At 33.6% G+C, this 17,037-nt stretch overlaps 1 protein-coding gene across 1 annotated transcript; it reads right to left on the minus strand.

Annotated features, from left to right (window-relative positions):
• Window positions 1-9,482: 9,482 nt before the first annotated feature.
• On the minus strand, window positions 9,483-16,453 carry LOC106460044. Its single transcript, XM_013919727.2, has 5 exons — window positions 16,302-16,453; window positions 14,685-14,811; window positions 12,191-12,336; window positions 11,661-11,790; window positions 9,483-10,022 (listed from the first exon to the last, which is right to left on the minus strand). The coding sequence occupies exons 1-5, from the start codon at window positions 16,339-16,341 to the stop codon at window positions 9,776-9,778; spliced, it is 690 nt and encodes a 229-aa protein (XP_013775181.1). The 5' UTR covers window positions 16,342-16,453; the 3' UTR covers window positions 9,483-9,775.
• Between the last annotated feature and the right edge of the window lie 584 nt (window positions 16,454-17,037).

Raw genomic sequence — 17,037 nt, forward strand, 5'->3', positions numbered from 1 at the left:
GTTCAATAAAAATCTTTCAAATGCGACTGTAGCTTTTTTCCCCAAAAACCTTGTCTTCAAAATAAGGGTGCGTCTTATATTCCGAAAAATACGGTAGTTATTTTTCATTAGAATTCTATGTTATAGTGTTCTCTGATGGTTGCTATGTGAGAAAGATACTTGTGTTGTGCAGGTTTTAATTCCTTGAAAACAAATCCCTTGTCGTAGTTAAAAAATGATAATAATAATAACTCCTTTTTATAGCGTTAACCCCAAGTTAGAATATAGTGGCAGTAACTCCTTTTTTATAGCGTTAACCCCCAAGAATGTAATGATAATGAGCTTTGGCCCCCCAGTGGCACAGCGGTATGTCTGCGGACTTACAACGCTGAAAACCGGGTTTAGATACCCGTGGTGGGCAGAGCACTGATAGCTCATTGTGTAGCTTTGTGCTTAAATTCAAACAAACAAACAAAATAATGAGCTTTGCGCGAAATTCAACAAATAAACAACAAATAAATAAGTTATGGTTATTTTTTTGTGACGAAGACACGCGACACATTTAGAAAAGATCAGAACTGATGAACGTTTTCTTTCAGTTAGCTCCTTGTTTTGGTGGCTCAGCAGTAAGTTTGAAGGCTTATCACACTAAAAATCGGGTTTCGATGCCCATGTTGGGCACAGCACAGGTAGTCCATTGTAGAGCTTTTTGCTTATCTACAAACAAATAGTTCCGACATATTTTTTTGTAATGACAGACGACTGATAATAAACTTCTACTAGACGTGTACATTCCCCTGAACGTTCAGTTCAAAAAAGAAAGAAAGGTGAAGTTTTTCAATACTCCCCACCTGGTGGCTCAGCGGTTGAGGGCTTATAACACTATAATTCGAGTTCGATCCCTGTAGTGGTAACAGCATAGCTGGTTCATTCTGTATCTTTGCGCTTAATTAAACAATAAACGTTCTCCAATGGACCGTATATTCAGTGAAAACGTTTCAATAGACTTACCGCTGGGCTTTCTGTGTGAGAAGGACGAAAACACCAAGAAACAGTAATACAAATTTACGTGTCGTCATTGAAATTCAACTTCAACATTTTCATAGTATATAGTTCTGTTTGTTTATTTTTTTGGACAAGTGGAGTAGTGGTTAGCAAGATAGGCTGCAGTTCGAAGGGTGTGGAGTTCGAAACGTGGTGCCGATGAACATACCCTACAGATTCAGCTCTAAAATGTGAGGGGACTCAGACCCCATACGTTGTCGTTCGGTTTTAAAATTCATGTCCTAGTATTTTAACCCTATCAACTATACATAAATATTTCAACTTTTTGTAATAAAGTAAAGACTATCTTAAAAGTTTGTTATATTCTTATATGTTATATAGTTTGTTATATCCTTTTACGACATAAGACGTAGATCTTAAACGTAAAATAGTAGTTCAAAGACAGAAATTTCGAACATTTCCCCTTGAAAATACACGTGGTTCAATGAAACGTAACATTATGAACAGTTCAGTATAATTTCTTTCACGTTAACGTACTAAATCGTGCATTCAAAGATTAATTTCCTGTCAAACTTGTGACATGTTTTATTTTAACATTGGGTGAGAACGTTATACAGCACCATCAGAGAGAAAAACAAATTAAGGTATTCTTAGTAAATGATTAATAAGTATTATAGCTAAGAACTGGCAAAGAGACTAAGATATGCAGTTACTATTCTATGTATAAACTAAATTTTATATTTGTTAAGTTTCAAGAACAGTTTAGTTACACTGCCTTACTTGGTAACATACCTAGATCACCTTATGTTTAGATTGTTCTGTTTACTAACATCACGCCCAAGAGAAGGACACTTGGTTGGAAATTATGCCCATAAAGCAGCAGCAGGGTTGTGGCAGTGTGGTTAGCTGGTTGTAAAGAACCACACAACCACTTTCCGCACTTCCTCAATCCACTGTTATCCACTACCTTCAAGTTAACACATCCTATCGGTAATTATCGAGGTTTGGAACAGCATGACAGAAGATGTACGGGAAGAAGATTGTATCCAGTCTCACTATGTGAGATGATGTCATCACGCGAAACGATGGTAAGTTTTTATTTATGTAAAATAAATAAATTTTAAATTTAAATTATAGTTTTCAAAAAGGCGTCTTTTTTTTCTGTTTTTTTAATTAAATCTCCAGATTAACAAGTTGTCGGATATTAAGAGACAAATTTTGAGTTAGGTGCTTTTAACCCACTCTTGTACATTATAACATACAAGTAACAAACCTGTTTTTGTCGTTTAATACTGCTTAAATTCTGTAGTTGGGTGCTCTTACTTTCAGGTGATAGTTTAAATAAACCATGGAATTATTTTTGTTTTTTCCTCAATTAAACAATGTTACTTTTAGGTAACGTACCCATTTATTACTTAACCAAAATATATTTCACAAAAGCATGTTTAGTTGTTGTTACTCGGCATTTCATGTATCTGTAAAATATTTTATCCTGATAAAACTGTCATTAGTGAAATTACGTAAGCTTATGTTTTCAAGTAGTAAAAAACTAACAACGAACGTTCTCCTTCAAGGAAAAGTTTGCATATGTACAGGTAAAATTATAATTTATTCTTAAGGAAAATGTCATAATATATTTTTACTTTTATTATTTTTTTTCACAAGAATATTTGTCGGGTATCGTTCTTAAGGAAAATTAGACGTATTATCGTCGATTATACATCGACTGGTTAGAAGTGATTATCACTTTGTAGTGCTATTCGATATGTGTAGATAATCCTGATTACGATTACCAATTATATTACCATACGAAAGTCCACAAATGTAATTATTTAACATATTTTTAATACACAGTGCGACATCGAGAAGAAAGAGGTTTCTTTTTTTTTTCTTTTTATGTAGTTGCAGGATAAAACAATGGCGAAAGTAATGGGCCTGAGTTCTTCTCTGTGAGTGAATACACAAACGGCGATCGATTTTTATATACAGTGTACTAATTGAATCGAAGTATAGGTATTAAGTAATCGAAAATTAGATTCTTCACTCAGTACTCGTTGTTGATCTGGTGGTTATGGCGCTCGACTGGCATTCTGCGAGTTGCGGGCTGGAAACCCGGCGTCGAACATGCTTGCCCTGTTAGCGCTGAGAGCGTTATAATGTAATAGGCAATCCCACTATTAGTAGGTAAAGAGCAGCCCAAGAGTGGCGGTGGGTGCTGCCGGCTGGTTGCCTTTCCTGGGGTCGGCAGTTCAAAATTAATAGCTTTGCCATAAACAAACAACAACAAATAGTGTGTGAGGAAGATAAAGTTGGAAAACCAGAAAGTGTGTGGAAACATCTAGAATATCTTGGTTGTAGTTATGGGATAAGATAATTTTTTAGTTATTCACAAATCTTGATGAAATTTGGAAACATGAAAATATAGATGAAAATATTTCCTTCAGCTGCTTCGTAATAGGTTGTTTTTATCACTTGCACGCCCCCTTCATTTTGATTAATTCTGTGTATGAACTGTCTGGCCAGTGAGTGTATTCTTAGTTGTGATTTGTTCCATGTTGTACAATTTGTGGACAGTGAGTTTAATGTAGGAATTAAGACATCACATTAAGAATTACTTCCAGAAAAAAAGTGTAATTATTTACTTTTCACTACATTAATTATATATGAGACACCGTATATTAATATTCCTCTGAATAATTGGTAATAATAATTAAACCTTTAACCTTCTTCTGTGTTTTATATTACGTACATATGTTGGTAATTTTGGCTATTTATTCATCTTACGGATCCCCCTCCCCCTTTGGGTAAATATTGCGACCGACTTACTTTAATTGTTAGAATAAAGGAAATTATCCGAATCAGTGAATTGATTTGACGAAGTGAGACTAGTAACAGTTAAATAAGCGTTAAGCCTAAAGCTTTGGTTTAAAATATTTCCAAATTGCCTGTAAAAACAAACACTTTTAAGACAAATGGCCTTTATGAAATTAATAATTTCGTTCAGAAACTCTCACTGACTCCTAATGTTGACCAATAATAACAGGAAATATTGCTGTCAAATGCAGTATTTTTTATATCTGCCGGCAATTGTACCCGGATTCTACTTGACAGTGCCCTGAATCCCCAGTTGATGTCTTGAAAAATCAGAATAGAAAACCGCCATCTGTCTTGGTCAGTATTCGGTCGTGTTGTACTTGACCTGGGAGGATCAAGTGCTATTTAGACCTCTTCCTCCCTTCTTTATGATTTGGATGTTTAATGTCAAATGTTATATTAATATTAGGAGGAGAAATTAGGGCACTAATTCTTCTTCCCTCTTTTCAGGGCCATGTCCAAGAATATTATACTAAAGAAAACCATGATCGATATCGTATTGAACCGCCGAAAATTCCCGCTCCGATGGCCCGATCCCCGAATCTTTTAAGTTCCCAACCACGCCTCTGTTTAGAAGTATCCTCGTTCCACCAAACATGCTCGCTCTTTCAGCCGCGGTGGTCTTATAATATTACGGTTAATCTCACTATTTGTTGGTAAAAGAATAGCCCAAAAGTGGTGGTGACTAGCTGCCTTCCATCTAGTCTTTCACTACTAAATTATGGACGGCTAGCGCAGATAGCCCTCGTGTAGCTTTGTGCGAAATTCAAATCAAACCAAAACAAACAAACTGTTTACAGGCATTTTGAATTATCATGTTTTAAGAAAATAATATTACGCCCTTACCTACACACACCTTTGTTCAAAAGACAAAGTGTGAACAATTTAAATATGATAACTGTATTTCAAAAACAAAAGCCGTAAAACTAAGAACGATAAATGACTGACAATTTACGTTACGAGAATTCCTTGGAAATATTGTATTTGATAATCAACCGTGATGTGATTGTTTAAAAACTGTTTCACAAACTCGGGAATGTAGAGAAATTGTATCGTGAATGTTTTTTACACATTTGTTAAAAAACCTATCTGGGTTTGGTGAATTTATTTGCTGTAGGAGAATCGTTGATGTTAATTTTACTAGGCTAACATCTCTTACACATGGGATTTAGTGCTAATTTAAATCTGGCGGGGAAAATAATAGAAAGTTTGAACATGTAATTTTGAAGATTAAGTTACTCTACTTGTCTTGTAATCTAGGTGTTAGCATGCCCGGACTGTTAATCCGAGGATTCCTGCTGACTACAAAAATTCGCTTCGCCCTTTCAAGTCATGGGTGTGCTAGAAGAGTGACAGTCAAATTCTACTACAGTATTTGATCAGACAAGAGTAGCCCCATAGTTGTTAGTGGGTGCTGTTGACCATCTGTTGTCCATATAATAATTCACTTTAAAACTGGGGGCAGTTAGTGGAGATAGCCCTCGAGTAGCAGTGCGCGAAATTCAACAAACAAAAACAAAATATGGAATTCTCTCAAACGCATCAAGTACGTCAGCCATTTTGCTGAAAAAGTTTTAAACCCATATACACTGTTGCCAGTTATTTTTAACAGTTTGTCATGAGACTTCAATTTATCTTAATGTTCGCTAGATTTCTCTTATATTTATATAACAGTCAGTAGAAAAATAGCTAAATCTATTTAATGTTATCATACTGCTATGTAAGGAACAAATGACTAAATTTAATTACAATTAAAAGAAAGAATTTTAGGCCTTACACATGCTCGTCCCACCTCATATCCCCCACTCCACCACCCATGTTGCTCACCACACGTCACTGGCTACCATCAAATTCAGTTTTATATTGAGACTCACCATTTTTCCGAAAATGAATGAAATGTGGATATGACCTAGAAATGTCAACAGTTTAATCGAAACTCAAGGTCATCAGTCAGACCTTGCAAATGGAGTTTTGTATGTTTGTAGCAATCATTCCTCACAATAGTATATTATTATTATTATAGGCAATGTTTGAATACGTAACACAAATCTATGCTGCGAATGAAGTAGCAGAAGTCCTTACAATATACCAAAATAGTACGGATATACCCTTCTGTGGCAACACTGACTAAATTTTTGTTATGAAACACGACAGTCACGACTTCATAAAGTTCATTACGGCAGAACGTGAATCAAATGTCACGAAATAAATAAGCCTATTTCAAATTTATTCTATATCAAATAATTTAAGTATGCATCTGTCATATATAGATAAACTTTTAATAATACTTTAACCTATACCTAGCATAACAAATTAACTATTATACAGGAATTTGATAAATTTGGGCAAGTCTCATTTTTGTATTGTTTCTTTCACGTTTTAATTTTATCGTTCAAAGGAATTGAAAATAAGACAGCCATAAAAATCCCACATTTGCGAGTATTTTTTTTATGTAAGATGTATGGCAGATATTAGATTTAATTACTCTGCATCAGACACCATTTTTTCAGTCGTAGCTGTAAATCGAAAGAAATTTTTTTATAACAGTAATTAAACTTACAAATTTATTTGTAACAAAAATCATACCAGCCGTTAGAATTAGCTAGATTTATCAATGTATTCGCTAGATTAAAACGTTCGCTACATTTTGCGAAAAGTTCGTTAGGTTGGCAACAGTGCGTATATGTTTAATTCTATGTGATTTTAATGTACCTGTCACTAAATTTCGCGCTTTTTTAAAAGGAAAATAAATCGGAACACTTGAGACGAAATAATATTACCAAAATGAAGGTGCAACACAGGCTTTCTGTAATTGTACATTCCAACAAACTAATTTAATTTAGTTTGTTGTTGTAACGTGTGTTAATGTTAATATTTGGCTCAGTTGACTGTAATTCTTAATTTTTCTTTATTATTATTTTGACTGTCATGTTACACTCCAACAGAAGCTTTGGATGAAAAATTAACCTCTGAAGTATTAAAATATTTAATTTTGCTGTATAATAATAAATAAAAACATTGAAATGACCTTAAATATGCTTTGTTTCGAGCCATCTTCTTGTCAACCTTTTGCGAAATAACTCAAATTAGCCATCTAGTGGAGGAAAAGAAAGTATGGTATTAACATGCACCATTTTAAAAAGTTGCAACAGTGACAACGTCTTGTAAGATTAGCGACATACCTAATTAAAACTAGAAAAATTATCGTCGTATTTCTCGCTACTTGTAGTATTGATAATTCTTAAGAAAAAACTAGAGCAGAAATCGAAAAAAAAAGGTTTATATATTGGCTATTATCCCCCGGTGGGACAGAGGTAAATCTATGGATTTATAACGCTAAAATTCGGGGTTCGATTTCCCGCGGTAGGCGCAGCAGGTAGTCCAATGTGGTTTTCCCCTGAAATAAATAAACAAAAAAAGATTGACTAGTGAGTGTTAGATCCGCAGAGTGAGAACTGTTCAAGTAGTCTGCAGGACGACCGGAACTCGCATTCGGAATGGTCATTGTGCAGCTGGTCCGTGAGATGACCATTTTTGAGCTTAAAAGAGGACCATTATCGTGTGACTGGTGTACGAGATGACAACTGTAGCCGATCCACGGTGTGACCCTATATGGCTGGTTGATAGAATGACCACTGTCTAATTGTGTGTAGGATCATTGCCGTGGGACTGGTGTGGGAGATGTTAACTGGGAATGATTATTGATGAATTTTGATTCATGATATGGTCACTATGTGGCTGAGCTGTAGAATGACCACCATGGAGGTTATCCAAATACGGACTATGTGCTAGTCCGAAGAATGGCCGCAATATCATTATTCACAAAGTGGCATCAGTCTAATTTGCCCAAATCATTAATGATGCATGAGAAGTTAATACCACTGTTTTTTGAAACAGTGACCAGCAGTGGTTTTTAACCCTTGGGTCGCCAAGCCATTTTGAGTGGTCGCCAAGAATCTCCAGTGACTGTCCGAACTTTCCTTTGTAGTCCAACAGTACTTGTGCCAAGGCATGGGTCACCGAGCTACCTCCACGGCCAGAATTTAGATTGCAACCAACAAAGGCTAAGAACTACTGGTGTAGAGGATTGTAACTGTGATCGTCCACAGATGATAAGATCAGGACTAACTTGAAGAACCTCTGCATGATAGTGTTGAAATAAATATATTGCAAATTGCCTATATTATTGGAAGTAATAAAAATATATTCCCTTTTTAAATTGTTATTTTGCTTGTATCCAAAGGAGTCAAGCGTGGACTAGTGGTTAGTATGTGAATTCAATTGTACATGGCTCGTATCCCCTTGCCACAGGTTTTTCGAGGCCGTTGGTACGATAATTGTATCATGAAACAAACACTTCTTTAAACATAATTGTTCGGAACTAATTCAACCGGCGAATGAGTTATTTTATGTTTAACAAAATTTCCTTTGGTTAACAAAAAGAGGGTTTTTTTTTCAGATTCGGACCTTCACACTTCAAACAGTACACTGTTTTTAATGTTAAATTTCGAGATTCCGTTCTCACAGTGAGCAAAGTACAAAGCGTTGGTTTGAGCCTAATAATAAACAAACAGGCACAATGTGGTAATAAAAGGTAGTTCTGTTACTGATTTCACATACTAAACGATTCTTCTCCTATAGACCTAAATAACAATCAGGCGTCTTCTTTCACCGCGCAAATTTCTAACCTGTAGGGAACAATACCTTCCAAAAGAGATATCAAACCCATCAGGGGCGTTCTATTATCACTACTGTATCAAGTATATTAGCTTGGAAAAGAGATATCAAACCCATCAGGAGTGTTCTATTATTACTAACATCAGGTATGTTAACTTGGAAAAGAGATATCAAACCCATCAGGAGTGTTCTATTATTACTAACATCAGGTATTTTAACTTGGAAAATAGATATCAAACCCATCAGGAGCGTTCTATTATCACTATTGTATCAAGTATATTAGCTTGGAAAAGAGATATCAAACTCATCAGGAGCGTTCTATTAGTATTAATCTATTTTTTTTACGGGTTGGGGATTCGAATCCTATTACCAAAATGCGTACCCTTTCAAATAGATTATTTTTATTTTCAGGCAAAGCAAACTGAATAAATAGCATATAAAATAACATAAATATTACAATTCACAATTGATTCTTATGATTCTTAAAAAAAAACAAAAAACTAGAGGTGTTTGTTTATTATCAAAGCAGTAAAACAAAGGCAAATAAATACTACTGGGTTGGTTATACATAATGTCGATTTTTGTGTTATAATTTTACTCCAATTTAGAATTTGTTTTTATATTGCGAATAATACCAATTTGTAGAGAATTAACATGGACAAGATTTTTCTGCATGCTTAGTAGACGCAAAATTATAAGAATTATACATTATAAAAATATTACTAATGTATAGATAGTTTAAAAACAAAAATGAAATATGTTTAAAACACTTCGGAAATTACGGTCATATATGAGCTTCAGAATGTTGTTTTTTATCCCACTTGGCAGAAATAATGTATACTAGCGTGTAATTTTATTTAAAGTTGTTAGTTTTGTAGTTAAAAATATAACTATTTTTAAAAAATTTCCTTACTGTTCATTTACATAAAAATCATAGACACATACAGTGTAATTAAAAATTGTTTTATTGACATTTAAACCTAAACAGGCAAAGAGTCGTCTTTACCACTCAAAACGTTTAACAGTATTACAAATTTTCAATCACGAAAGGAGAGTTTGAATAGTAGTGAGGTCACAATACAAAAATAATTGAACTGAGGGAACACCATCTTGTACCGTTTTCATTCTTTTACAAACATTGTTTATTTATTTATTTTTTGAAAGATCAAAGCCCATCCAAAATTACCCATTTAGCTTTTATAACAATCGTTGTTAACACTATTTTTCATAGTGCACTACGTTATTCTGGAAAGTAAGCGCTAAAGAGGCGAGACAGGGGAGAGTTAGAATTACTGCCTATTGGTGGCGTGCCTGGAGGTGGAAGTGCATCTTTACATACGCTACTATCAGGTTCATAACCGGAACAGACGATGTCTGGAAGACGAGAAACGGCCATTCTTAAGAGTTCCTGTGTAAAATTAACCAAATCTGCTCCACACTTTCTGTTAATCGTTTCTCTAACGCATTCCATGTACCTTTGGTATCCGCTATGGAAAGAAATATAATGTCAACATAACTATTAAAAAAGTTTTAAATAATTTTTATAGTGTACTAAGATATCAAAAGCAATATTTGCAAACATAAACCTGCAAATATTTTGAAGATTAATTTGGAAGCATATGAAACGTTTAAAATGACAGATTTTTTTTTTGTTGTCAAATCCATCAAGAGCGTTCTATTATTACTTTACTAATCCATCAGAAGATTTCTATTGTTACTAACATATCCGGTGCAATGCTTTCCAAATGAGATATGAAACCTATCAAGAACATTCTATTATTACTAAACCATCAGAAGCTTTCTGTTGTTACTAACATATCCGTTGCAATGCTTTCCAAATGAGATATGAAACATATCAAGAACATTCTATTATTACTAATCCATCAGAAGCTTTCTATGTTACTAACATATCCGGTGCAATGCTTTCCAAATGAGATATGAAACCTATCAAGAACATTCTAATATTACTAAACCATCAGAAGCTTTCTATTGTTACTAACATATCCGGTGCAAAGCTTTCCAAATGAGATATGAAACCTATCAAGAACATTCTATTATTACTAATCCATCAGAAGCTTTCTATTGTTACTAACATATCCGGTGCAATGCTTTCCAAATGAGATATGAAACCTATCAAGAACATTCTAATATTACTAAACCATCAGAAGCTTTCTATTGTTACTAACATATCCGGTGCAATGCTTTCCAAAGAAGATAAGAAACCTATCAAGAACATTCTATTATTACTAAACAATCCAGTGCAATACCTTCCAAATGAGATATGAAACCCATCAGAAGCGTGCTATTATTACTAACCTATCACTTCAAAATTAGGGATGACTAGCGCAGATAGCCATCCAATAGCTTTGTGCGAAATTCAACAAACGAACAAATAAACTAATTAACTGTTAAATATGTACCAGTAAAATATTTGAATGCTCAAAGGAATATTTTAAAAATTAGACTCAATTTAATACACCGTTGTATTCGGAACTTTGAAATTTCTCTAAATCTAAAGTCTATTACCATTTAGCATCATAAAACAACTTACCTCTCTCAACATTCCATGATCAACCCTACCCTTTATAGTTTCTCATCAGGTAAGTTGTGATAACTCTGTCTTTCTTTCAAAAAGTCTTTTTTTTTATGTGTTGTTGTTGTAAATATGTCGGTCCAGTGCATTCTGTTTTATGTGTAAGTATTTCCTGTCAGATTTATAACATATTATATCTATATCTAAAGACTTTAACTAACGAAGGTTACCCATACCCTATATTTGTGTGTTTGAGATAAGAATTTAATAGAAAATGCGCATCGCAAGGCTTTTATTTTTTCATTGTTTCAAATTCGCGTCAATAAACAATTGAATGATTCGTCCGTTTTGTTTCAAAAGTAGTCTTTAACAATTTCATTAAGTACATTTACTAAATTTCGAGTAATTGTTTGTTCCATACTTATTGTCCCATTCTTTTACCAATTAGTTACGAATTTTTATTTTAAAAAATTATAGCTTTTCAGTGAGAGAAAACTAAACAAGGCCTAAAGAGCAATAAGAAAATTAGAAATAAATGGTAAAAAAAGAAGCTAAATAGAACTAAGCGACGTAACAATAAGACGAAACTTACCAACAAGCAGTGGTTACACGACTGTTAAACTCAGCATTTCCAATAGCATCTAGTGCTGCTTGCAAGTCTGTTAAACAAGACCTCGCTTCTTTGTTAGCCTCGTTGAGACAGTTAGAATTTTTCAAATAATCTGTGGAGCGAAAAATTATCATTTAATTAAAGGAAGATGTAATATTAGAATTTACTGTATTATTTAGAATATAGAATATTTGTCTCGGCAATCAAAATGAAATGCTAATTTATAATTTTTTGTACATATGTCTTTCGATATCCTAGTTTATTAAAAAAATTTTGTCTAGTTATTTTGTATTCTTATTAGAATGTTTTGATCAGACACTTACTATATTTTCTAAATATTTGTTTGCAACGTTCACTCTCAAAAAGATGCTGGCTTTTTCATTTGTAACCATTTCATATTTTCAGGTGAAATTGACTTCAATGTTTTGATTATAGGTTTTTAATTTGACCACTTTTTTTTTTCAGAAACTTCTTTTGTGACGTCAATAATCAAATAAGTATGGACTACTTACTGTTCCTGATTTCGGAGCCAACGGTACAATAGTCTTTAAGCAAATTCTGAGATCCTTCGCTAGTAAAATCCATCAGCTCCCTCTGAATAGGAGTCATGCAATGATTTGTATAATTCTGGAGACATTGCTGGGCCTCTCGGATGTATCTAAATACAGATGTATATATATATATATATATCAGCTCCGACTTATTATTTCAGCCATCATTTACTACTACTGACATTTAACATGTTAACATTGTAAAGTTTTTCCTATTTTACGTGGTCAGGGCGCTCGTCTCGCAACCTCATGGTCGCGGGTTCGAATCTCCGTCCCACCAAACATGCTCGCCCTTTCAGCCGTGGGGGCATTATAATGTGACGGTCAATCCCACTGTTCGTTGGTAAAAGAGTAGCCCAAGAGTTGGCGGTGATGACTAGCTGCCTTCCCTCTAGTCTTTCACTGCTAAATTAGGGACGGCTAGCGCAGATAGCCCTCGAGTAGCTTTGCGCGAAATTCAAAACAAACCCAACCCTATTTTACTCTTGCATTTTTTTGGAACATCCTAACAGAGTATATATTTTTTTAAATTGAGAACCGTAATTCAAAGATGTCAAACTTGTCACACAACTTTTCGTAGAAACAATAACAGAGATATGGATTATGAGAGCTTTATGTGTGTGAAAATCACTTTGAATAACGTTTTACAAATCTAAAATTAATGTAAGCGTTTGAGAATCGGAAAGTGCGCGGTGTATGTTGAACTCGCTACTTAACCTTAAGAAAAATGTAGTAATATGTTTTTTGATTGAAGATAAGAGTTTTTTAGTTATTCAGTTAATTTGCTTCAGTTATATTTGTGTAAGTCTTAAAATGAGATAGCTTGATTTTCTAAAATCTGTAAAGACGAAAGTTTGATCGCGTTTTAAGTTTTTTAGTAGCAAAATACAAGTGGTATACAAAATATTAGCCCCCCAGTGGCACAGCGGTATGTCTGCAGACTTACAACGCTAGAAATCGGGTTTCGATACCCATGGTGGGCAGAGCACAGATAACCCTTGTGTAGTTTTGTGCATGCTTAAAAATAAACAAACAAACAAAATATTAAAACGTATCTCCATGTTATTAATGAACGATACTACTAAAATGAAATCCCTTGACCCAAGTGGCTTAGTAAAAACAATTATAGAAATTACACTTGTTTTCATACAACAATTATAGAAATTACACTTGTTTTCATACAACAATTATAGAAATTACACTTGTTTTCATACAACAATTATAGAAATTACACTTGTTTTCATACAACAATTATAGAAATTACACTTGTTTTCATACAACAATTATAGAAACTACACTTGTTTTCATACAACAATTATAGCTATAATTGTTGTATGAAAACAAGTGTAATTTCTATAATTGTTGTATGAAAACAAGTGTAATTTCTATAATTGTTGTATGAAAACAAGTGTAATTTCTATAATTGTTGTATGAAAACAAGTGTAGTTTCTATAATTGTTTTATGAAAACAAGTGTAGTTTCTATAATTGTTTTATGAAAACAAGTGTAGTTTCCACTGTAATCATTACTATCCAACACTTGCTGATGTTTACTGTTATCATTACTATCCAATACTTGTTGATGTCCACTGTTATCATTATTATCCAACACTTGTTGATGTTCACTGTTATCATTATCATTCAACACTTGTTGATGTTCACAGTTATCATTATCATTCAATACTTGTTGATGTTCACAGTTATCATTATCATTCAATACTTGTTGATGTTCACTGTTATCATTATCATTCAATACTTGTTGATGTTCACTGTTATCATTATCATTCAATACATGTTGATGTCCACTGTTATCATTATTTATTTATTTACATGCATAAGCAACTGGCGGTGCTTTCTACGTTCGTTGGTTCCTATTACAAATTAACCTAATACATATTCATTTTATCTTAATATTGTCTATAAAGATCTGCGTGGATTAAAATGTCGATTTTTTAAGAAGGAAAACAAGTGTAATTTAAACATCAGCAAGTGTTGGATAGTAATGATAACAGTGGACATCAACAAATATTGAATAATAATGATAACAGTGGACATCAACAAGTGTTGGATAGTAATGATAATAGTGGACATCAACAAATATTGAATAATAATAATAATAGTTGACATCAACAAATATTGAATAATAATGATAACAGTGGACATCAACAAGTGTTGGATAATAATGATAATAGTGCATCAACGAGTATTGGATGATAATAATGACAGTGGACATCAGCAGGTATTGGATGATAATGATAACAGTGTATGTCAGCAAATATTGGATGATAATAATAACAGTGGACATCAACACGTGTTGGATAGTAATTCTACTCATGCTAGTAGCGGACATCAACAAGTATTGGATATAAATGCTAGCGGTGATATAAAACAAGAAGTGTTGGATTATAATTGCTTCTGCAATATTTGTTTTAACGTGTGAGTAGGATTCCACTTACGAGCATTGTATGTCTAGTTCGTCCTCAGACTGGGCAACATCATCATCCTGGTTAAACAGAAGCAAAGAAGCAGCACAGATATCTAGCTCTCTCATGTGACATTCCAGGGTGTATACTTCGTAGGTTGCTACGAGACAGAAGTTCGTATTTCACTTTAAAAAAATATTGTACCTTACAAGAAATCGCATCTACACTAATATTCTGTGGCAACATCTGATAACTCAGTAAGTGTTTTGAATTATATTTTAGTGTGAAGAGCCATTTGAGAACATTGTAATGTAAAACCTGATATTAGAAAGAGCTGTGATTTGAAAATAGAAATATTCAATAAATGCAATCAATGTTTATGCTATGTCATTGATGCTAAAACGTTACAGAATATGAACTTTGCAGAACACAATCGAGAACACTATATATATATATATAAACACACACAATATATTTATTTATAAACACACACACACGCACCAATGGGGCTCATTTCAAAGAACAGATTTACCTAACTTAAGTATTTTTTGAAATCAAAACCTTCTCTTCAAGCGTACAGTATTACATAAATAAAAATGTCACCATTAAAAGAAATTTTAAGCAGATCAATAAAACACTTTTTATAAGTTTCTTTTGTTTTTCAACACAAAACCAAACGAGACAATCTCGATAAAAAAAAGCCTTCTTACAGATACTAAATAACAACACTTTTCAAGACTACAAATTTGCAGGTACGATAATAAGGTTGCAGTAGCAACATACCGTTGACAAGGGTAGCTAGAGAATAGTAACATAATGCAACAAGCGATAGTTAAAATTAGTAATATAGTGTATTAAGCAGTAATTAAAAGTAGTAACATGGTGCTAACAAGCAATAGTTAAGAGTAGTAACCTGGTGTTAACAAGTGGAAGTTAAAAGTAGGAACATAGTGCTAACAAGGAGTAGTTAAAAGTAGTAATATAGTGTAACGAGGTAGTTAATAGTAATAAATAGTGCAACAAGCAGTAGTTGATAAGAAAAGTGTATCAGTTGAAAAGTCTATTTGCCGTCTCTGTACGTTAAATGTATTGTCATGGAAATAGTTAACACATGTTGTATGGTAGGTTTGGAAATGGGATCATTACTTAGTCAGGTGTCACGTATTTACGTTTAAAGCAACTGAGCGTCGTGTAACCAAGTCAAATAAATACGGTCTCAGAAATCAGTCATCTCATTAAAATCATATTATGACTGTGTGTAAAGTAACCAAAAAATTAGACGCTTAACGGACTGGTGTTTTGGACATGTACTTTTATTTTAACACGACAATAATTCTGTGTATTGAAGCAGTCAAGTAGGATTAGTTCTGATCCAGCTGAGTCGTGGATAATTTATCCTTACACTAAAGTGACTTGTGTTTTTAAAACGGTGCGTATTTAAAAGTTTGTATAAGATACAATACACTGAAACTAGTAAACTGAAGTATCTTTCAACAAGCCAGGATTGTTCTCTGCCTAATGAACTAAAGGTTCGACCTCCTAACAATTCCAAGAAAGTCGCTTTTAACCACCCAAACTACTACAGTATTTAAGTTATTTTTTGAATCGATATTCTCGCTTAGACTTAAAATGGATAAAATTCGAACTTACCGACAACTAACAAAAGCCCCAGAGTGTACAAAATCTTCATTATTAGAACTCGGGTAAAATTATTCAGTTTCTTCCTATACGTCGTTCTTGATTATCTGGCTTCTCAGACGAGTCTGTGCCTAATATATCTATGTAAACACCCATCGAAAAGATAGATTTTTTTTCTTTGAAGAAGTCATCCAATTGACGGCAAGGAAAAGTTTGATACATTGAAAAAGAAAAGCGGAAATCTGACGAATCAGACATCGCTAAGCCACGTGACTCATTCCTTGCTTTGCGCCATGAGCATGCGTTACAAATATTTGCATTAAAATTAATTTCCGTTTAAAAATATTTCTTCATCTTTTGGTGTGGCAATAGGGAAAATGTCTTTATAATTTATAACACTATAACCATATTCTTAGACAAATTTGTAAACCTTGACATAGCTATCTTGATTTGTCTTAGAGGTTACGAATCTCGTTCACAATGGGCCAAGAGTAGCCGAATGGTTAGCGTGCGTGCTTCAATTGTAAATGTTCATTGTTAGCGCCCGTAATCACAAAAACGCACTCCGTATTTTGAGGTCGTTGGTATGTTTATACAAGTTTGTTGTCCAAAATATCTATACATGTGTCATCCAGGTGTGTTTATATAGGAATGTTGTTTAAGTATATTGTATAAATATGTTTATACAAGTGAGTTGTCCACAATTTTACATAGGTGTGTTGTACAGGTATGTTTATACAGGTGTGTT

Source organism: Limulus polyphemus, unplaced genomic scaffold, assembly GCF_000517525.1.
Source record: "Limulus polyphemus unplaced genomic scaffold, Limulus_polyphemus-2.1.2 Scaffold698, whole genome shotgun sequence".
Classification (NCBI taxonomy): Eukaryota; Metazoa; Arthropoda; class Merostomata; order Xiphosura; family Limulidae; genus Limulus; species Limulus polyphemus.